General features: G+C 37.6%; 1 protein-coding gene across 2 annotated transcripts in view; it reads right to left on the reverse strand.

Moving 5' to 3' along the window:
* The window catches only part of AMMECR1 (AMMECR nuclear protein 1), a 107,639-nt gene that overhangs the window by 18,344 nt on the left and 66,158 nt on the right, over positions 1 to 23,137 (reverse strand). For both annotated transcript variants that reach the window (XM_070503157.1, XM_014831056.3), the window contains one exon: positions 5,862 to 5,976. In XM_070503157.1, coding sequence (XP_070359258.1) covers positions 5,862 to 5,976 — 115 coding nt within the window. The remainder of the gene's footprint in view (positions 1 to 5,861; positions 5,977 to 23,137) is intronic.

The raw sequence follows: 23,137 nt of genomic DNA on the forward strand, positions 1-23,137 counted from the left end.
TGAAAGCATTTTCCTAGACATATAAAGCATACATACATACATATATATATATATATATTTTTTTTAAAGGTGGGAATTAAGTTAGAAGAGAAGCAAAACATGGTATATATCATACTTGGGGAACCATCACTAAGGGGGGGTGGACAGGACATATACAACTAGAAGTCATTTCACTTGGTGACTTTGTGAGTCATGCTAACCATCTGTGTATGAATGGGAACTCTGTTTTCAGTGGTACATTAAGAGGAGTTATAAAAACGTAAACCTAAGGGGCAGGGGGGGTGATAAAGGAGAACATGAACTTCTAAAATACATGAGAGATAATGATGGTAGCCAATTTATTCATCTCATCTGTTTACTCTCATAAAGGTTGTTACAAAGCGCACTATTATTAACTGCAACCAAACCCATCAGAAACGGAGCTGTGATCACTCAAGAGGTGTGTTTTGGAGGTTGCCTTTAAAGTGAAGTGCAGCTCTCTGAGTACCAGGAGTTCAACAAGCTCACGTACAATGACAGATGTTTTGGTACTTTAGGGACAGAATGAGACTAGGGGCTTGGTGTCTAGCTCTATAGCCCAGGGACAGATTTTTGGCATCACACAAGAATGTCGCTGGCCAACCCCACCCAGCATGGGTTGATTCCATGTAAGTGTTGAGTGCTATAAAGGAACAGTCTGTCTTCACACCACAATGTATTACCCAAGTGACAGCTGTATATACAGGTGAGATATCAGTGATCCAGGGAGCTAGATAGAGCAAAAAGTGCCTTATGGTTTGTGAAAATGTCATTAATCTATTGAAATATGATTTAATGGTCTACTTTAGAATACAGAAAATATTTCTTCCTCATGGCTTCAGAATGATCTTGTCTCTCAAGCACAGAAATAAAAGATGTCTGACTATAATTTAGAAAATATTTTGACTTCTGTCAGCAAATTGCTACATGAGCTCCTGCAAGATCACTGGTGGTATACTTGCTATACAAGTTCTTCTACAAACAAAAAGCTTATTCATTTATATCACTCTGAAAATGAGCAGCTACAACATGACACACCTAGAATCACCCACCGAGTCAAACTCCAGCTACTGTAATGTCATTCGTTTTCTATCTTTTAGCTCTTTAAAAGGAAACATGGCTCTCAAATAATGTAACTATACCAGTTCTAGGCTATATATCGTTTTAAAGGACCCCAACATGCTGCATGAGCTTTTCTTTCTTTCTAAAACACTATCTGTCAATCATCCTGTCATTCAGAATTAAGAGAATGTCGTCAATTGAAGAACACAGAACAATGGTAGTAAGTTTTTGTGTTCAAACACAAGGCGGATCACTTCGGATTTCTCCCTGGGGGAGCAATTTTCCTCATTTAACAACCATTTTAGCCTTGCAGGTAGATATTTCAATTTATCAGGTAATGAATTTTTTTCCCCAAATCATTCACTCTTCATCCTTCTCATACCTACCAGGGCAATAAGTAAATCATGATGTGGGCAATAATTGGCAATTCTCAGAAGGGTGGGACCATTGTTTCAATTTGTCTTTATAGCTTTTTGTGGATGGTTTTGTTGTTTTTTGTGACTACCCAGCCTCCTTGAGAGGCTACCTATAGACACTCATTTTAAATGTTATAATTACTATTTTGAGGAAATATGACATACGGAAGCATTACTGATTATTCTGTCAATTCAACATTGACTTGAAATTAATTATATCCACTTGTGAAACCATTTATCAAACATTCCTCACATTATCAAACAGAAGCATTCTAACGTCGAAAACAAAGTCTGATGTAAATTGTACTTTCCTACTAACTTCCATTATAAAATTAGAGACATGTTACCAAAAGAGAGTTCCCAAATAGGCTGAGTTAAAAACCTTGGATGAAGAAGAGAGTAAGATAGTAGCCAGCCCTGTGGCAGTTCACTTGTTTCCTGATCATTTGAAAATTAGGTAGCTATTACCACCTGTCACATCCCTCATCCTCATGACCACAGGGATGTCTCTCTTGTTACCAAAGTTACCTACCTCTACGCTTTGGGACTTCTAGACTTTGCCCTCTCCCTGCTTTGATCTGGGCATTTTCATCCCTTTAATCAGGAATTTTACTGCAGTAACACGCTTCACCAGTGGGGGGGTCAACTCTCAAACTGTACTTCCAACAGAAAAGCCCTATGTTAGAGGCTTCTGCTTATATAACACATACTCATTACCAATCTTTGACTTAAAAATTCTCTATTGAAATTCTGTAATCATCTCCTGTTTTCCCCTTCAGCATAAACATATATAGCACTTTGCATTTCAGGTTAAAATTAGATACTTATGGTGAATAGGCTACTTCATTACTGGAAGAAAAATTGTACCTATTTGACAGTGCGAAATTTCTCAAAATGAAACATATACTTTCATAATATAGACTGACTCCTCATAAAGGAAATTTGAGATACAATTAATTAACTTATATACAAAGATAAGCCATAAACAAAGACTTCCTCATAATCCTCTTTTTAATAGTGACTGTATATTCAATATGATCTCAGTTACATAAATAAAATGCAGATTTATTGATACAAACACACAGAAAAAAACTGGAAGAAATATTCCAAAATGTTAACAGTGGTTATCTCAGAATGGTGTAATTACGAATGGCTTGCATTTCTTTATATTTTTTAAATTTTTAAAGTTTTCCTCATCAGTAAATTAGAATTACTATGCTATTGTGGACAATAGGTTTAAATACATATGTATGCATATGCATATATGCCTTTTTTATTGTGATAAAATACACATAACATAAAATTTACCATTTTAACCATATTAAAGTGTACAATTCAGTGGCATCAAGTACATTCACAGTGTTGTACAACCAGCATTAATCCAGTTCCAGAACCTTTTCATCACCCCAAAATGGAGACCCTGCACCCATTAAGCAGTCACTTCTCATTTACCCCCTGCTCCCAACCCCTGGCAACCACTAATATACTGTCTCTCTCACTATGGATTTGCCTATTCTGGACAGTTCATATAAATAGAATCATGCACCATGTGGCCTTTTATGTCTGGCTTCTTTCACTTAGCATCATGTTTTCAAGGTTCATTCATGTCACAGCCTGAATCAGTACTTCATTTCTTTTTATGGCTGAATAATATTCAATTGTATGTATATGCCACATTTTGTTTATCCATTCATCTGCTGATAGACATTTGGGTTGTTTCCACCTTTTGGCTACTGTGAATAGTAGTGCTATGAACATTCGTGTACAAGTTTTTGTTTCAACATCTATTTTCATTTCTTTTGGGTATATACCTAGGAGTGGGATTGTACTGACATATACTTTTTACAAAATATCTTTAATTCTACTTTGGCATTCTGTGTTTAAAGTAGCAATGCTTTTTCAGAATTATTAAGGATAACCTTTATAACATCATTCCCACAATAATACCATTCCATTTTCAATCACTGACTATGGTACATTTTTTTAAAGCCCAAATCACATTCTTGTACTTAAAAATGTAATTTTCATCCTTATTCTTTGGGAACAAATTTCTCTTATGCTAAATACTTTAAACTATGATGAGCTAACTGAAAAGGACAGTCTTTTCCTCTTAGCACAGCCATTCTAGCAGTACCTAGTTCACTTTCAAATGCTTATATTTTAAAAGTACAAAAACATATGTGTGTATTTTTTGTTGTTACTTTAACAGAGAAGCATCACTAAATAGACACCAGTATTTAACCCTTAAGGAATGTTTTAAATAAACAATATCAAATAGAAGCAATACAGAATCGTCTAGAAATTCAAACTGGCAGATGGTGACCAGAGAGGATAAATATGCCCTGAAAGAGTACACAGTACCAATTCTTAAGTGATTTACCTCCCACTCTCCCAACAGAAAATTGATACATCTCATGAACACAAAAGCCCAATAACATCAAGGTTAGTTTTAGCTGTAGACTGTGCTTGAAGAGGGCTAAAGAAGATGATGGTGTACTCTCTGCTTACCCATACCTATTTAATAACTTAGATTCTCGCACTTTTCCTTCCCCCGAAACACATGTACACACGTTTATGCAATACACATTCATGTACATGCCACACATGCACGTGCACACACATGGACACCAAGACTGTACTTCCAACTGAGTGGCTGCAAGTAAGGAAGGGTAGAAGTGTTTCTGTAGCTCAGGCGTCCCCTAGATCTCAGGTGTTTCCCTGTTATCACTCCCACCTCACCACTACACACACAGCATGCTGCAACTCAGAAAGCAGAAAGAAAATTCTAGCTAAAGAAGAGGAAGCAGTAGCTTTAAAACAGTGAAAGAACCACCCAAACCGTAATATTTGTTAATAAGCAAGGGGTACGATTTGGGATTACTTAAAAATAAAGTACTGGGGACTATATCCATAATACTGGTTAACTTCTCCTTAAGAAAAATTCAAATAAGAACAATAAACTTATAGAAAACAATCAATTAGGAAAGTTCAATTCTATAAAAGGTTTTACACATTTAAACTTTACTAGGATCAACACTAGCAATAAATTTTATGTTTTCCTTTACAAAAAACCTTAAGATGTTTTCATATTCTGATAATGCTCCATAAAAACCCCACCACAAAACCCAGAAGGAACTCTTTCATCCGACTCTCTGAAGAATTTTAAATATAGCTCTGGCCTAACAACAATAATTTATATCATAGAGGTTTTTTTCAAATGAAGATTAAGAACTTTATGAATGTCTTATTTTATATGTGGAAAAGCTGAATGGCAGTGGAGTAAGTTGTCCAAAGTCTCACAAGGAATCACGGCAAAGCCAAAAATAAAATTCAAGTCTAATTAGCTATCAAGACAGTGATCTGTTCACAAGGCAAAATATCTCAGTAATTACAGGGGACAGTCATTCTAAAAAGGCAGTACAACTAAAACAGGCTATATCACAATGATACAGTCATGTATTTATGAGAGTGTGTAAGAGAGTGCTATGTGTATCACTGAATTCCCATTGTTTCATTCTTATAGCACTTATTTCTTCATGCTCTGTGTATACTTCTTTTCTCTATTAGACTATGTGATGCTTTATGGTGGGGACCAAATCTTAGCACTTTTGTACACTGCAAACTGACTTGAATACAGTAGGCATTCAGTAATGTGGGCGTGGTTGTGTGTAAAATTTCATAGATATGCACTCAACTATCTCCTCCCAACCACCAAAAAAAATCACAGTGAGAACATCTGAACTTCCTTAAAAACCCAATCCAGCATACCAAAGAATGAAAATATGATTGATATAGGCTACTCTGGTAATGGCAATGCAGAGATACCCGTGATATAACCTTGATGTCATTTGTTAGTGTAAGTGCATAAATTAAGGTAGTCAAGATGAATTAGCATGATTTAACTCTAGTTAACCCACACCCTGTCATTATCCACAAACTGATTTCCCGAACTGGTGTATTGCCCTAGCTCTTTTGTTTCTTGTTTCTGAGATGTATCCTCTGACCATGTAACTGCTTGGTGGCAGGTTATAGCAGAGTGCATCGGAATGCAAATAGAAGAAATAAATTCCAATCAGTCCTTCTTACTACTTATTAACAGACTTTATGAGGTGCTGTGGTGAAGTCATAAGATACAAATGAAGAGCACATTCAGCTTGGGGATTAAAACAACACATGGCACTTTGCCTTTTAAAAACCGTCCTTCACTCATCTCTCATTGATCAGCTGTGAGGTTCATTTATCCATGTTACTCTTCACCGCCATTACAATAGAGAATGGGCTGAAAGAGTTTATTTCTGGGCCTAATTTTTAACAATTACTCATGAGTTACCTTCATTTTTCTTTAAAAATTTTCTATAGTCTTACCTCCCAGTCCAAATAATCACAGACATCTTCAAAGTTAGTGAGCAGAGACACTGAGCAGAACAGCCGTGGCAGCTCATCCCTTGTCATTGGGGGAAAACGGCTATCTTTAAGGGCACTGTTGAAAACAAAGCAAATATTAAAGCAATCACTAGATATGAGAGTTCCTAACTTCAAATGCCGACAATCAATTGAAAAAGGTAAGAGATAAAAAAGAAATCAGGCGCCAAAGGTGCCGAAAATCTTCAAAGTATGCAAAGGCCCCAAAGATTTTAGAAGTTGCCATTTTTTTTCATTCAATACATTGTGTTTACTAGCCAATCTTGTGATCAACTCAGCTGTAAAGAGTGAATGATCAACTACATTTCCTGTGCAGTCGTTTCCTAGTCTACTTCCCGGTTACTTGCAGAATCTGAGAACGTTTTATTTCACTTTTGAGAAGAATAAAAACCAGATTAGTGGAAACTTGTGGGAAGACTTCTGGATCTAGTGCTGGTGGAAAAAAAAATATATATATATATATTATGTTGTAAAAAAAAACTTCATACTAGGTTGGCAAGTTGCCATAGAACAGCAGAGTTAAAAAAAAAGATCAAAATTTCATTTTCTTCAAGCAAAAGAAATCAAAGAAAATGAAAATAATCATGCAAATTACTAAAAATACAAGGATTTCAGGACCCCTATAAAGAAAAATTCAAGATATGACTCAAAAATTGTGAACCTACAGGAAATAGGGCTAATCTAGGAAATAAAAGTATGATTAGGAGACCATTAATCACATCAGTGGATTTCTGAGTACCTCAACTCTGATTGGGTCCTGCAATCAAGGGTAGTATACCACAGTGCCAAACTCTAGACAAACCCCACTGTAAAGGACAAAAATGCTGAAAGACCATAATTCTTCCTGCCACAGTACAATAGACCGAAGATACACAGACACAGATACGCACACACACACAGAGGCACTGTGTGTTCCCTGTACTTTTAAAAGAAACCACTTCCTGGTCAAGAAAAACAAACACACCTCTGATTGTACAGTATATTAACGGAACTGCTGGCATTTGTGCCATCGATCTTCAAACGTCCTGTATAGCATCCAGGCTTAGAAAATGCTTTCACAGATTAATCCTTAGAGGTTACAAACTTAGAGCCTACAAACTGCTTGGGTCATAAAAAAGTTCCATGGCCTTCGGAAATAATTTAATTCCTTTTTCAGTGACTTCCTCATTGCTGGATTTTCCTTTTATTTCGTTTTTCCATCCCTTCCTTTGTATTCTGAAACTCACCCACTGTATTGTACAAATATACCTCATGTGAGTATTTTCAGTGTATTTTGGTTCTTGTTCTATCCTGCTATACAAAGGAAAATGCTTATAGAAAGATATAGAGATGTTCTATATAAAGTATAAACGTTTTTTCCCTTTCAAGGAACCATGATTAACCAAGAAAGTCAGGAAATCTGTGATAATTCACACTCTGAGAACAGCATTTCAGTATTTTATAATTTAACAGCATAAATTTCCTATGGTTTGGCTTCTTTTATTTTCCTACTGGCAAATAAAGTTTTAAAAAATATTTTCAAGTTCTCATTCAAAGCCAAAGAAAGACATACATATGTGTGTGTGCAGACCTCCCCGACACACACACACACACACACACACAGAGAAAGTTCTAAACAGAAGAGTCCCATGCATAAAAACCAAAAGGCCAAACGCACTTTCAGTTTTCCTGTTAAAAAGACAGGGGCCGGCCCAGTGGTGTAGCAGTTAAGTTTGCGTGCTCTGCTTCAGCGGCCCGGGGTTCACTGGTTTGGATCCTGGGTGAGGACAAGGCACCGCTTATCAAGCCATGCTGTGGCAGGCGTCCCACATATAAAGTAGAGGAAGCTGGGCACAGATGTTAGCTCAGGGCCAATCTTCGTCAGCAAAAAGAGGAGGATTGGTGGCGGATATTAGCTTAGCACTAATCTTCCTCAAAAAAAGAAAAAAAGGCAAAGACAGAGAGAAAAAAGGCCTTACACATTAGAAAAATGTAAAATGTAATTTTTTAGGGTTATAGATTTTTTTATTGTAGTACAATATACATAACATGAAATTTACCTCTTTAACCATTTTTAAGTGTACAGTTATGTGAGATTAAAGTACATTCACATTGCTGTGCAACAGCTGCCACCATCCATCTCCAGCACTTTTTTCATCTTGCCCAAATGAAACAGGGTACCCATTAAACGTTAACTCCCCATTCCTTCCTCCTCCCAACCCCTGGCAAAAATGTAATTTAAATACATTTTTATAATTCCAAGTAATCACAGTAACATAGTTGCTAATGTTTCTGATATATAACAGCTTTATTGAGATATAATTCTCATACCATAAAATTCACCCTTTTAATGTATACAATTCAATGGGTTTTAGTATATTCAGAGTAGTACAACCATTACCACTATCTAATTTTAAAACATTGCATCACACCAAAAAGAAACTCCAGACTTATTAGCAGTCAGTCCCCATTCTCCCTTTCCCACAGCTCCTGGCAAGCACTAATCTACTTCCTGTCTCTATGGACTCGCCTATCGTGGACATTTCAGATAAGTGGAATCATACCATATGGGGCCGCTTGTGTCCAGCTTCTTTCACTTAGCATAATATCTTTGCGGTTTCATCCACATTGTAACACGGATCAGTAGTTCATATCTTATTTATTTATTTTTATTTGATACATTTGACATGTTACATTTTGTAAAAGTACTTCATCCTTTTAATTGCCTAATAATATTCAATTGCATGAATATATCACATTTTGCTATCCATTTATCCATCGATGGACATTTGGGTTGTTTCCACTTCTCGGCTACTATGAATAATGCTTCTATGAACATTCATGAATGAGTTTTTGTGTGGACATATGTTTTAATTTCTCTTGGGCAGATAACTAGGAGTGGAATTCCTGGGTCATATGGTAATTCTACATTTAACTCTTTGAGGAACCAATAAACTGTTTCCCATAGCAGCTGTACCATTCTACATCCCCACCAGCAATGCACGAGGGTTCAAATTTCCCCACATCCTCGCCAACACTTGTTATTGTCTGCCTTTTTAATTATAGTGCTAGGCCTCTCTTTAATGAAGTGTTGTTTGTATCTGGCTCTAGTTTTTACATTAAAACAATGCACATGCTGAAGCTGCCATACAGTTAATTTCTCAAGACTTTGAGGCAAGATCATTTTGTTAATTTACTTCCTAGCAAACCACTGAAAGGTAAATTTTAGCTCAGTGCAATTCAAACTATTTCAAATCAATGAAACTTTCAAGTACATAAAATGTAACTGAGGATCAGGCTAGGAAGCTTTCCTCGTGATACAGACCCATGTTGCACAATCATTCTGGGCTTAAAAAAAGAGAATGTTAGAACAACGAGTAAGTGGGAGAATGCTAGCATGGTTAATAAGAGAAACTGATAATCATGCCTTGCCATACTGAGACTCAAACGTATGAACTTCAAAACTCTGAAACAGTGAAGGTACATTTGTCATGATGGAAACAGTCTGATTTTACAGAAACACTCATTCAAATGACTTTTAATTCTTGCATTTTTCATCAATTCTAAGTAACTTTTTATTAAATTCATGAGCATAGAAAAGTTCCACAAGGTAGGAAGCTCTCAATATCTCTAAATGCAAATTCCTAGGGAAAAGAACTAGCAATGAAAGCCTAGCAAGGATTTAAGGGATTATAAAAAAGATAAAAAATGCAGCCGGAGACTGACCTCAGAGCTGCGAGGCTGGTGTGGACAGCTGTTAAACAAGCAGATTCAGCTTCCCTCAGCCCCACTCTCTTTAGTATACAGAATATGCAATGTGGAAGCTGAGCCTTTAGAGAAGATATGCAGTCCAGAGCTGGGTGGTGACTTACTTGAGGTGACCCAGCTAGTTAGTGACACAGGTGGGGATACAACTCAGATTGTCTGACTCAAGTCCAAAATTCTTTCTAGTAACCACACTTTAGTTGCCACCTTTGAATGGATTATTTTTTTAATTTTAAAATTAAACGCTTGCCTTACCTGGCAATTCTGATCTCATACCTGTAGTGCCTCTGCCTAAAGAAGATAAATAATAATTTAATAGCATTCATTAGTAGCCAAAGAGTAAGCAGAGCTAGACTTCCTGTCTACTGGAAGTCTGCAGGAGCGAAAAGGATTTTAAAATATTAATATTGTCCATGGAAAGCATTTTATACCAAACTAGTGTCTGCCAATTTAAATTCTAGGCAGTCTAAGGAACTGACAAACAAGGAGATCTTGTAGTAAATTCATATGAGGTTCTTATTGCTACAATAGGAAGCCATTTTCTAATGTTTAAATGTTGCAAGGAAAAAAATCCCCCACTTATGGGGCTGGCCCCGTGGCCGAGTGGTTGGGTTCGCGCACTCCGCTGCAGGTGGCCCGGTGTTTCGTTGGTTCGGGTCCTGGGCGCGGACATGGCACTGCTCGTCGGGCCACGCTGAGGCAGCGTCCCGCATGCCACAACTAGAAGGACCCACAGCAAAGAATGTACAACTATGTGCTGGGGGGCTTTGGGGAGAAAAAGGGAAAAAATAAAAAAAAAAAATCCCCCACTTATGTACAAAACCAGCCAGCTGCTCCATCACCCATATGATGGATGGGAAAGGTTTAAACAACAGTTTAATTCACATATCAAATTCAAATATATTCGATTCAAATTGGCACCTTCTCAAGAATACATTTCACCTAATTGAGAAGCAGCATTAACATCTGTCAAAGTTAATATCTAATGTTAAACAGCACTTTAATGAAAATGAACATTAAAAGGAATTAAGAGTTTAGCTATCAAAGAATCAAAGGGTTTGTGACAGTGCCTAGAAACTATGAGGGAAAAAAACAGCTGAAAAGAGAGAAAACCTTAGATGCTACAAGGCTCATCATGAACAATATAGCATGCAACAGAAATGATTTGAGTGAATCTAGGTAGCTAGCTAGCCCTTCACTCACTCCTTCATTCATTCTTCTGCTGTCCAAAACACTGATGACCTCAATCAGTTAACCAGCGGAAAGTTACCAAACTGAGAAGGGCTTCATATTACAGGCAATCATTTTTCACAACAAGGAAGTAATTAAAACCAAAATTAAAAATCCCTCTTTGGATAGGTGAAGAAAAGCAAATCAAGCATACATTAGTCTAAAATAAAAAAACAGTTTTTTCATGAGGGGTTTCAATCATCTGGAAATTGTGCCATTCTTCATCAGAGTTTCTGGAACAGAATGCACATGTGGCATGTCTGAACTCCAGAAACTTAGAATACTAGAATCCTAAACCAAAATCTGAAAAATTAGCCATAACCTCTCTTTCACATTAAGTAGCAATTTTAGCTTCCCATTATTAAAAAAATAACAGACATAAAATGGAATGCAAAAAAGTGACTATTCATCAAACCTAATGGTAGAGAGGAGTGACAAAGGACATGCTTATGGGGAAGGAAGGAGGAAAGGAACCTTATTTTGGTGAGGGCTGTGACCCAAAAGGAAATTTTCAATGGTAAGACATACATAAAGTGTTACTTAACTGGGAGATGTTTTTTCCCTTTACAGTAATAAATACAACCTACCTGCCGCTCAATGAATATTAACATTAAAATGTATTTTAAAGTGTGATATGATGGGTAATTAACAGGGCATGGAGGAAACAACTCAGGGATGGAACAAAAGGAAGAGGAGGTAGAAAGGAAGAAAAGAAAAAGAAAAAGGGAATATATTCAAAGAAATAAAGACGGAGAGGAAGAGAAAAAAGAAGCAGGAAAAGGAAGTGGGAGGCAAAGAAAGAGAAAAAACAATAGGGACACACACAAAGGGACAAAGAGAGAAAGCAAGGAAAGAAGAGTGGAAGGGTAAGAGGGAAAAGGAGATAAAGTGCGATAGGTCCTGTAGGTTTTCATATAGATTATTTGGCTCCTATCCTATAGGATTCACTTAGGCTTTAGAGTGTTATCACCTACTGCCCTCTGATTAGCTTAAAGCTCTTGAATTGCTCTAATCTGAAATTCTTAAAAGCCTCTACTTTCTGAGATAGCCATAGCTGCCCACCAGGAGGGAAAAATATTCTCCGGGCTGCATGCTGTGATGACCAGAGCAATAATGTCAAGAAACTGCCTCCTAGCCACAAGTTCCTCACCTCTAAATTAGGAGACTAGGTTGTGAATTTGATTTAGAGGAGGAGAACTAAAACTGGAAAATACAAGATACCTAAAGAAACAGATGGCTAAATGTTCAGTGTATATGGCAGGTATTCCTCATTTCCCTCCATATAATGTCCTCATAATGCTCTCCCCGCAGTTTCTGGATTTACTCTATCCTGTTTTCAGAAGTGAACTACTAGGGGCCGGCCCTGTGGCCGAGTGGTTAAGTTCGCGAGCTTTGCCGCTGCGGTCCAGGGTTTCGCTGGTTCAGATCCTGGGCGCGGACATGGCACCGCTCGTCAGGCCACGTTGAGGCGGTGTCCCATATGCCACAACTAGAAGGACCTGCAACTAAGATATACAACTATGTACCGGGGGGATTTGGGGAGATGAAGCAGGAAAAAAAAAAAAAAGAAATGAACTACTAGAAACAGTTTTTTGTTTAAACTATTTTTCTGATGAAAATCTCTTAAAATATATCCTACCAGGGTATAATGAACATAATTTAATTTTCTCTTCAGAATTCAGGTTCATCTTTAAGACTCCATATGACAGTGGGTCATTCATTACTATACAGTGTTAGAACAGGGCTCTTAATGTTCTTGGCAAGAAAAAAATCTGTGGGTCTGGAAAAGAGATTACAGTATGACCACCACCAATTTCCATCTTGGGAAATTTGAAAACGTGAAATTGTCTCTACTTTCAACAGAATCTAATGCAAAAATAACCTGACATAGACTTTCCAAGTGTTCAGGGATCTCATCCTTATGTTCTCTAACTTAGGGTACTATGAAACCGAACTACTTCTCAAATCGAATTAAATGTAAATTTTATTGCCTTTTTCTTAGAATTTAGAAACCTCTACAACCCTGAACAAGTATTATTTCCCCAGGGCCATCAAAAGCATGTCTCTAAGGTATGATGACAGTTCCCTGTGACTTAGTGCCAATATGTACAGCTCCTAAAAATGCAAATATTGGAGTTATCATTAATACATGGGCACTAGTTCACAGTCCTACAAAACAGAGCATGGTAGAATGGTCAAGAGCTTGGTTTCTGAGGTCAGACATACCTGCATTTGGATCCTGGCTCCAATGCATACTAGCTGTGTGACATCTGAGCAAGTTTCTTAAATTGTGTCAGCCTCCATTTCCTCATCTATAAAATGAGGACAATAATAGTATTGTACCTACCTCACAGAGTTACTGTGACAAGTAAATAAAATAATAATATCTGCATAAGTACCTCACAAATACTAGGTGCTTGTTAAGTAGTGGCCATCAAAGAACTCTGAATGATCATCAGCATATTTGTTAGTTTATGCCCCAGGGCTGCCCCCATATCACGGCTCTGGTGAAAGGGAGGGAGACCCAGGACTAAGATTGACCCTTCGATTTTCATATGGGAGGATCTAAACAAGTTATCTTCTCTAGGAATTAAATGTGGCCATCTCAATGGATAATGGCTACCTTTCCAGGTTCTGGTGTTTTTGAGAAGCCTTCATCTCATTTTCTTTCATTTTCAAAATATTTATTAAGCACCTGCTATAAGTCTTTTATTATGTGAAGAGCCATGGAGGATATAAGAATAGTAGATTACAAAATAATACATGGATATGTGTAAAAGACTTATTAAAATCACATACAAGAGGAATGGTTAGACAAGGTTAGCTTCTTTCCTGGAAGGACGTTTACACTCTCTGCTACTGGTTTACTGGTTCCAAGTAACCCAGAATTGCAGATAAATTTACAAAAATCAAATGTACACATATTTTTTTTCTAGTAACAGATCTACTACATCAAACAAGGTGCTTCTTCGTCAAGAATTTCCATTATCCTGCAGGCATGCATTCTTGTGTTCAATTTGTCTTCAATGGATTTAGATATATTATTCTCTATCCTACTGGTTATGCTACAACAAAATCCTTAGGAAACAAAACATTCTCTAAGCGGCAAACACAGAATGAGAGATGAGAGGCTCTGTGCTTTCCTCATCTAAACCAGTGGTCTCTAAACTGTTTTGATTGAGCATTCTTATCAGTTTAAAGAAGTTGGAGCACACATCCCCAATATGTATATTTATAAAGTATATACATGTACTACTATCACTAGCTAATACATCCAAAGAATAATATATACTCAGAGTGAGTTTTGTTGCTAAAGACAGTGGGTATAAATACATATTTCAAATAATGTTCTTGATAATTTCCTTCTTATCTTGAGGCTGATTAGATTATCTTCATGTTTACTTTATGACATGGCCAACAAAGTTACAAGGTAACTTGTAGGAGAAGTGTCAGCTGGCTCCACCATTTTCTTGTCCTTGCCTTGTGCTTGTATTATTGCTATTATCATCAATCCATTGTTCCTCTGCTATTATCATCAATCCATTGTTCCTCTGCAGGAATCTTCTTAAGCCAATTGTCCATCCTGAATGAGTGAGTTTATTTAGCTTTAGCTAACCTACGCACAGTGGTCAAATGGCTTAAGATTCTTGCAAAGAAACCACAGGTTGAAGATAATACTAAGCACCATGAATCTATTTAACCAGGCAGACATAAAGTGAAATACACTGCAGTACGCCAAAAGTGAATGAAAGAAGGAGTGTGCCACTATCAACTCCCATCAAATTGTGGTTCTCACGCTTTCCTTAGGATTCCTTATTTAGAGTATGCGACAGTGACCCTCTGACATACACCAAATGACAGCCTCAGAGTCAATCCATAGATTAAACATTAGTTGAGTTTAAATACTTTCTTATATTTTAGATAAAGCGATCATAGGGAGAATTTCTAATCTTTTCTTCTTACCCCACAATGGATCATCTGGGTGCATCCCCTCTTTGGAGACTGCTAATCTAAAGCTCCTAATCAAGTTCTAAAGACTGGTTCTAATACACTTAGACGTGACACTATGAGCAAAAGGTGCTTTGAATACAAAGCAGCAAATATCTGTCGAGCACCTACTGTAAGCCAGGTGCTGTACATGCATTATCTTGTTGAGTCCTCAAAACAACCTCATTTTGTAGATGAGGGAACTCAGACTCAGTGAGTTCAGTGAGATTAAGCAACTTGCCAAATGTCATCAAAACAGGTAAGAGTTGACATTTGAACTCAGGGCTGCCTACCTCTAGAGCCCATTCTCTTTTCACAGTACCACTTCTAGAATGCTAGCAAATTAACTTCTAGAATTCTAGCAAATTAACATAAATGTATACACATTTAACCAGTTTTAAGGAATTTTTGTCCAATTAATGCTTCTTTTCCTGGGGTTTAACTGAATGCTTTAGGTTACAAGTGTGAGGAGGTTCCGAAACTAAGACAAATGGTACTCTTTTAGTGAAGTGTTAGCTTGTTTTTGTTCTCCTCTTCTTTCTCCATTTTGATCTTGGTGATTCAGAGCTGCTGCCATTGAAAAACATCTGTTTTATCTAAATTTAATAAGCCTTATTAGTGGGACACTAAGCCTTCCCTTATTCTGAAGCCTTTCCACAATTTGAAATTTAATCTGCTGGAAGTCATAATAGCGTTACCAAAGTACTAGTTTTGGACATATCTAGGCTGGCGGGCCTGTTTCTGATTTTTAACTTTGCTTTTCCAACCTGAATGAATAAGCTCTCTCATACTCACTGCAAGAGTCATGCAATTTTTTCCTTCCTTCTTTCCATGGTAATCAAATCTATAAATTGAACTCAGTAAACTGCAAAACATATGTTGTCACTCTAACTTATGTGCCACGTTAGGGTGGTTCAGCTTACCCACTGTTTTACTGTCCTTTCTAAAACTACTGCCAGCCCTTGATGGTACAGGTCTGCTGAGAGCTAGCAGGCTGGTTCTTATTGTGTGGCCTGTTGATGATGTTATCGGATATCAATGACAGGGGACTACACGTAACAAAAGAAAAGAGTTGTCAGTCTTAAAGATGAGGTACATAGTAAACTTATCAACTCCGTCACACTGAGGAAGTAAGAGGAGGAATCCAGCCCTTTCCATTGCCTCACTGAGATGTTTTTCATCTTTATTTTTCTTCTTTTCTTCCCTTCCCCCACCTTCTGGATGTTTTCCTCTTTTCTTTCCTCTTTCTACTCTAGTAATGTAAGAAAGGAAGGATGGTAAAATGTCATAAGAAGGAGATGAAAGAAGAGAAGGGGGGTAGAAGGAGAGAGAAGAACGCTAAGACAAAGGCATACAGCTGCCGCCTCCACCGGCGGAGTGTAACAAGCCAGTGCGAAAGGCAGCCACGCATTCTCATACTCTGCTGTTGGGTCAAGATGACCCATTCCCTTCTGTACTGGTTTTAATGTTCTATTTCAGCCTTTGGGGAGTAGATGGGTGATAGTGACAGATAAAGGTACATGATCCACTGCCTGTTTCCTTCTAGAGTTTTTCAGGTAACCTTGAAAAGCAGAAGGGGGGTTGGGAAGAAAAGTCATGTGCCTCACTCCCCATAGCAGCCTAGCTGCTTCACCAGAAAATGGTTATCGAACGAGTTCCTTGATTTGTGGACTTTCCAATGGCATACTTTTCTACAATGAAGCATAACTACATGTCTGTTTTTAAAGCCTCTGTAACTTGCCTGACATTCATTTAAATGGAACTATTTTAATTTTATCATGATGTAATATCTTGGGGGGAAGTTTGCTTTAAATCATTCATATCATCTTCATTTTATATGATTCTTCAAAGAGTTTCCAAAGGGTCTTCACATCTTTTATCTTGGCTGATGCTCAAAACAGCCCCATGAAGTAGACAAAGCTAATGCTACATTATATTAGAAACCATAATAGGTGTCCTCCAACAACAAGGCCCCCTACAGTCACAAAGTCACGAAATGTCAGAGCTACAAGCACTTAGAGATCATCTAGTCCATACCCTTCATTTGACATTTGGGAGAACTAGAGCAGAAAGTCACGTGTCCAAAGTCACACGGCTACCTATATGCTGCATCTCCTGACTTCCCTTGTCCCTCTATCCACTGATCTTTCCATTATTCTTTCACATAGTTGTTGACCGACTCTGTCCTAATCCAATAATACTCCAGAACGGATGTTCAAGGAGCAAAGAAGAAAATGATGCCAAAGGCATGAGGGAATAGCTAGAACAATAAAGCAGTGAGCTTCCCAGCATAACTCAATACTGTCAGGCACCTGGCACTTGTCAGCATGCTGAAGCCACGCAGAATCTAGGAACTGAGCAGATAAGGGTACGGGAGCAGTGGAGCACCAACAGTAAGGAGGGCGAATGTGGTCTTTACTACTGTCCCCCTCTGCACTGCTAACCCACTCCCTCTTCCTCTCACTCTATCCTTACACACTCCTCATAGGTCTCGCTCTCTCCTCATTGCTCTTTTTGCCTTGCAGTCCAATCCGTTCTATCCCATCATTTCTCCCTAGCTGCTGAGCTACATCGAAGGATCATTCAGCAGAAAAGTTATACATTTTAAAAATAGGGTATTTAACTCCCTTTTATCAAGCTCTAACAACTAGAGAATCCGTCCCTGTTGTAAATGCCACTGTATGTTCTGGTTGTGTGTGTATAAATATGTCAAACTATAAGCTGGACAGGGCAAGATAACCTCAATGCCCATTTTCAAGTAAACACAATGCCATGCGCAAATTCAGCATGGGAGAAATATGGGGTTCGAGATGTACTGCTAAAGCTCTCAGACTCTCATCCAACCTACCTTCCAGTCTCTTAACTTGGAACAGATTTTACTTTGTTCCTTTCAACAAATATGTTTAAAGTGAGCCAGATCAAACAGAAAAGGATATGTTAACTCTTCATCTCTTATTTGGTTTATATCTTGATAAACCTAATTTTCAAAGGCAAAGAAAAATTTCACTTGTATAGTTTTCCATTCTATTGCCATCAAAAATTACTTAATTCTCACATTGAAAAGTCTTACTTTGATTTTGTTTCCACAACACAACCACACAGGGTAATAAAATATGTTGGAAAAGCTTCACAATATGCTACTGAAATAATGACAATTGCTGAATCCGTACTACAGTACATATTAGAAAAACCACAATAGATACTAAAAGGAAACAGCATCATTTGGGGATGGAAAAAATGCAATGGATAAAAGCCACGCAATTTAAATTAAAGTCATGTTACAGTAACTCTGTCCCCCACAGTGGCAAAACTTGCCATGAATAAGTGGCAGTCCTAATAATTACTGGTGGAAGAGAACATCTACGAATGTGAATTAATTAATTCAGCAAATATTCACTGAGTGCCTGCGGTGTGCCAAGCACAAGTATACATCCAGGGGCATAGTATGTTCCATTGCAGTCCTGTGGAACACCTGGCTTCGTAGAAGTTTCACTACACTACCATAACATGATTGGCATTTATATGAACAACTTAGAGCACCTAATGATAAGTACAAATCTCAAACTAAGTCACATTTTAGAGATGGAAAAGCAATAAAAGAGGAAGGCAACTAAACTCACAAGGCCTTACTACTTTAAACTTTGTAGATGCTAGCATTTTTGTAGAAAATCTACCAGGCTAAGAAAAACCCTATAGAAACCCATATTAAAAACTAAATTGTTCACTATCCCCATGTATGTGTTATACGTATAACCTCATTAGACCATAAGCTCCATGAGTATAGTGACCGTGCTCATTTTTGCCCATCACTGTATACCCAGTGCCTAGAATTCAGTAGCTGGTGAGTAAATATTTGATGAGTGAAAGAAAGAATACAGGAAGGGAGTCTCATAATTAATAAACATTTATTGGCAATATAATAAACATTAAATGGCCCTACTGTCTATTAAACAGTAAACCTTCTCCTATACTGTAAATATCCTTTTATTCACCAACTTAAAAGCCGTCCACTGAAGTGTGTTTTCCCCTGTTTAATCTGTACTAAATGCTGTTCATTTGGGAGGTAGTAACTGGTCTTCTAGCCTTTAGCTAGATTACTGTGCATTCACAGTGCTGAAGCACAGTTTGCCAACATTTTTCTCTCTAAAACTCATAGACTGCTATAAATAGATAATAATCTACTTCCACGACAGAGTTACAGACTTGCTTTGATCTCACAGGCCCTTTCCCTGAGGAAAACACAGATGCTTTGCATCCTGAAGGACCTCAATAGCCTCTTATGTTTGTGGGGTGATTATTACTACTATTCTGTTATAGTTTGAAACATATAGGGACTCATATTACTAGTCTATTTTTATGCCTTTAACACCTTCTTATAAAGGAACATCTTATGAACTGGCTGAATCACAAGTCAGAAAGGGCAGGCATAGAAAAAAGAAGTGCAAGAAAAGTCTCTCTAAATGAACATGGGATAAAGGAAATCAGACATCAGTTCACAAATGAAAAATCCTTTAAAAAAATCCTCTGCCCACTCTTCCGGTTCTCTGTGGGATTTCAGGTGAGTAACAGTCTAAGGGAGGAAGGGGACTTGTTGAAAATCAACCCTCTGACGCAATGAGAATGATCTAGTGCAAGAAGGGCTGACTCTGGGGGAGACGAATGGACCTCTGGTGCGCCTCTGGTGGGGCTGTCAGAATGTTTGCCAACTGAGAGGTTCTTACAACTTACCAGGCTGATAGGGGTTAAAGTATTAGCATGCACCAGCACATTCTCTCAATCACATTATACTTTAAAATTCCCAGGTCTGGTCTGCCTTTTACAAGGACTAATATTGGTTTAGAATGCTGCCCAGAGCCTGCTCCACAAATCTGAGAGACCAGGTTATAGCACCCCATTTTCCTTTGCCACTGCCATGTCCTTTCCCACCCTCATGTAACTAAAAGCCACTTCTTAGACTTTGGTAAACAACATTAAGGAAACTGAGAGAATAATTTCTGTGGACTTAACTTTCTTGGAAATAATTATCAGTGATGGAAAACAAACTCTTCGTAACAGAACAAAACGTGATTAATTTGAGCTCCACTAATTCAAAATTTGTGCTAATTCAAACAGACCTAGGCTGACTAGAAAAGAAGGGTCTGCTACGCTAAGCAAATCAACTTTGCAATTAAGGTTATAAGAGAAGTACAGGACTTTCTGAAAAAGGAAACTATTTTCAGGACTTCAGAATTAAACATCTAAATGTGCACTGTAACATCATAATCACAAATCTTTTGTGTATATGAAAAAGCAGGTCTCTGGAAGACTTCTACTTAATAACACTCTCTTAGCCCATTTTGAGTTATCTGTGTCACAAACACAAGCAGAACTATTCATTTTTTTTAAAGATTTTATTTTTCCTTTTTCTCTCAAAGCCCCCCGGTACATAGTTGTGTATTTTCAGTTGTAGGTCCTCCTAGTTGTGGCATGTGGGACGCCGCCTCAGCATGGCTTGATGAGTGGTGCCATGTCAGCACCCAGGATTCAAACCGGCGAAACCCTGGGCCGTAGAAGCAAAGCGCGCGAACTTAACCATTCGGCCACAGGGCCGGCCCCAACAAAACTATTTTTAAATAAATATTTCATTCATTCTTTATTGGTCATATTGGACTTCCCACAATTATTTTGAATTTGGGAGCTTTTACTTCCACTTTGGTGTCGCTAGCTTCTCGCCTAGTCGCGGTCACACTGAAAGACCTCTGAGTACAAGTCTTACGGTAGGTCCCTAACAACTGAATCAGAAATATAGCCCAAGATTCCTGAGGTCAATCACTTACTATCTGACCTAAACAAGTTACAAACTTTTAATACCTTGGGTTATATCTAGCTGTAAAATAGAAGGAGAAGGGAAAAAAAAACTTATATCCCTGAGGTTTTAGACCTACAATCCAGAACAAACAAAATAAAAGGCAAAGCCACAAAGCCCCTGGGAAACCTATAAGTTAAGTACTAAACATTCAGTCATTATGAAACAAACATCAAATGGAAGCCCAACAAAGTAGCATCACTGTCCAGAGGAAGCATTCCTGGAGGTTGTTACGCCTCACACCTCCATACTGGGCTCTCACTTCACTATCACAGGGCAGTGTTCCAGCTCCCCGCATCCATTCCCTCTGTGAGCATGGCTCACTGCCTTATAGGCCCAGTTACCTCATCCCAAGGATAGGTCTAACATTCTAATTATATTGTAAGCTCCTGGATTCGTATAGGTTTCCCTTAAGCACAAGATACACAGAATTAGCACATCATGGATGGATAATCCACTAATTTTGCTTGGTTTCAAGTGGTAAGACTCCCTCCTTTCATATATAGAATTGTAAATCAGAGCTATAAGATGAAAAAAAAAGAGTCCAAGATTTCTAGTTTCTATAGAAACCTTGGAAATACCAGAACCACCAAATGTGTTTGCTTAAGAAAATTTGGGACACTAAAACTGTAGGTATCCCACAAGAATACTGAATAAAATAATCATGGGTCACTGTTCCAACAAAAATGAAATGCTAGCCAGTAAATTCTATAGGGAAAAAAGTTCTTCAAAATGGTCTTGGGCAAGAAAGTCTATACTCTCTTTTAAAACATAAGTCTCTTTATCTACTGGGTTGGTCATCTCTGTCACCTCTGTATCATCAGTGTTAATCGAGAGGGACAAGAGTGTCCACAGTCTAAAAGTCACCTACAACTGGACACCATAAGCTTGTGACTCTCTTTACATGAGAATTTTACTTTTTAAATTATGCCTGACTGGGGCAAATATTTAAGGTAGTCTGCAAACAGAGGACACAAAAGAACTGCTGTCCAGAGTGAGGCAACTTTCAGTTGTTCCAATTTGGGAGGGTTTTTCTATGGAAGATCATAAAAGGCATAATCTATACCTGGATAAAACTAAGCATTGACTATTAATTTTCTAAATATTAAGAAATAAATGTCATAATAGAAATTGGACACTTGTCTAAAGTTGTGTCACTACCCAATGCTAGACTATTACATTAGCACTAAAATAAATGTTTGCAATTATTTATTTGAAAATGGATTGTTGACAATGTGTACAACAACAACCACCCTGTCATTTTCACTAAATTTCAGGGCTTCTCTTCCTTTCAGGAAATACAAATTGACATCTGTACCTAAGGAACCATCTAAACCATCTTGTGGTACTAGCTGTTCATTTTCATTGCACTATATGTACATTGCTCAAAACTTAGTGAGCCTAGCTGATACCTGGAAATGCTATTTTCTCTGTTAATGGAAATTACTACAATAGGGACTGGATTCTTTAACTTCAGGAAACAGGCCCCACAGACAGTTTTGAGAGTCTAGGCAAGTCAAGAAAGCCAAAGTGTCACAGGGCACTCCCACACACATTTCAGAGGACCCCTTGGCTAGAATTACACCAGTCTAAGAGTTTGCGTTAGGACATCATTCAGCTACAATATAAAAACAACTCTTCTAAATTGGAATCATATTCACAAAACATCTGGAAAGTTCCCCAAAGGAGAAAAGATTACCAAAAAGTATTGCTAAATAGATGGAAGAGAAGATGCTGACTTTTATCATAATACAAAATTCAGTCAGTTTCCATTGTCCTAGACAAATCAACAGATGTGTTGTTTACCTTTAAGGAAGCCTGGAATCTATTTTAACTCAGCCTCGAAACCCAGACATTCTTAGGTAATAAGTACAGATATTTAAATTCCATAACAACCGCCCAGTGTTTACAAACATTTATTTCTTTATAGATTTCTCATCCACAAAATATATATTTGGTTAGAAAGAGGAATTTTGAGGGTTTAACTGTACTTTAACAAATATTACAACACCAATGCTTCTTCAAGCAAGTGGTAGCCTATAAAACTCATCTTTTATTTTCTAAGCTTTGCTTTGCGGCACGGGCTAAAAGAAAATAATGATATCAAGGGTCTTGTTCCTCTATTTTCTTTATTATACTTTTACATAAAATAATAAATAAGAATACTATCTAATATAATTTATTAAATAGTATACTCCACCCTATCATATCCTGAAAGGACACAATTTTCAATAAATTTTTAATTAAAAAACAAAACCTTCAATGCTCAAATTCAGAAAAAAGATGACCTAAGATTAAAGTCAAAATTACTTTGACATTAAAAATAACTCCTTTTCAAGCAACGTGTTCAACGTGTAGCTCTGCCTGTGTTGCCTATCCCTTCTCCTTGTGTCGTCTCCCTAGAATGTAAGAA

This window comes from Equus asinus, chromosome X (assembly GCF_041296235.1).
Source record: "Equus asinus isolate D_3611 breed Donkey chromosome X, EquAss-T2T_v2, whole genome shotgun sequence".
Taxonomy (NCBI): domain Eukaryota; kingdom Metazoa; phylum Chordata; class Mammalia; order Perissodactyla; family Equidae; genus Equus; species Equus asinus.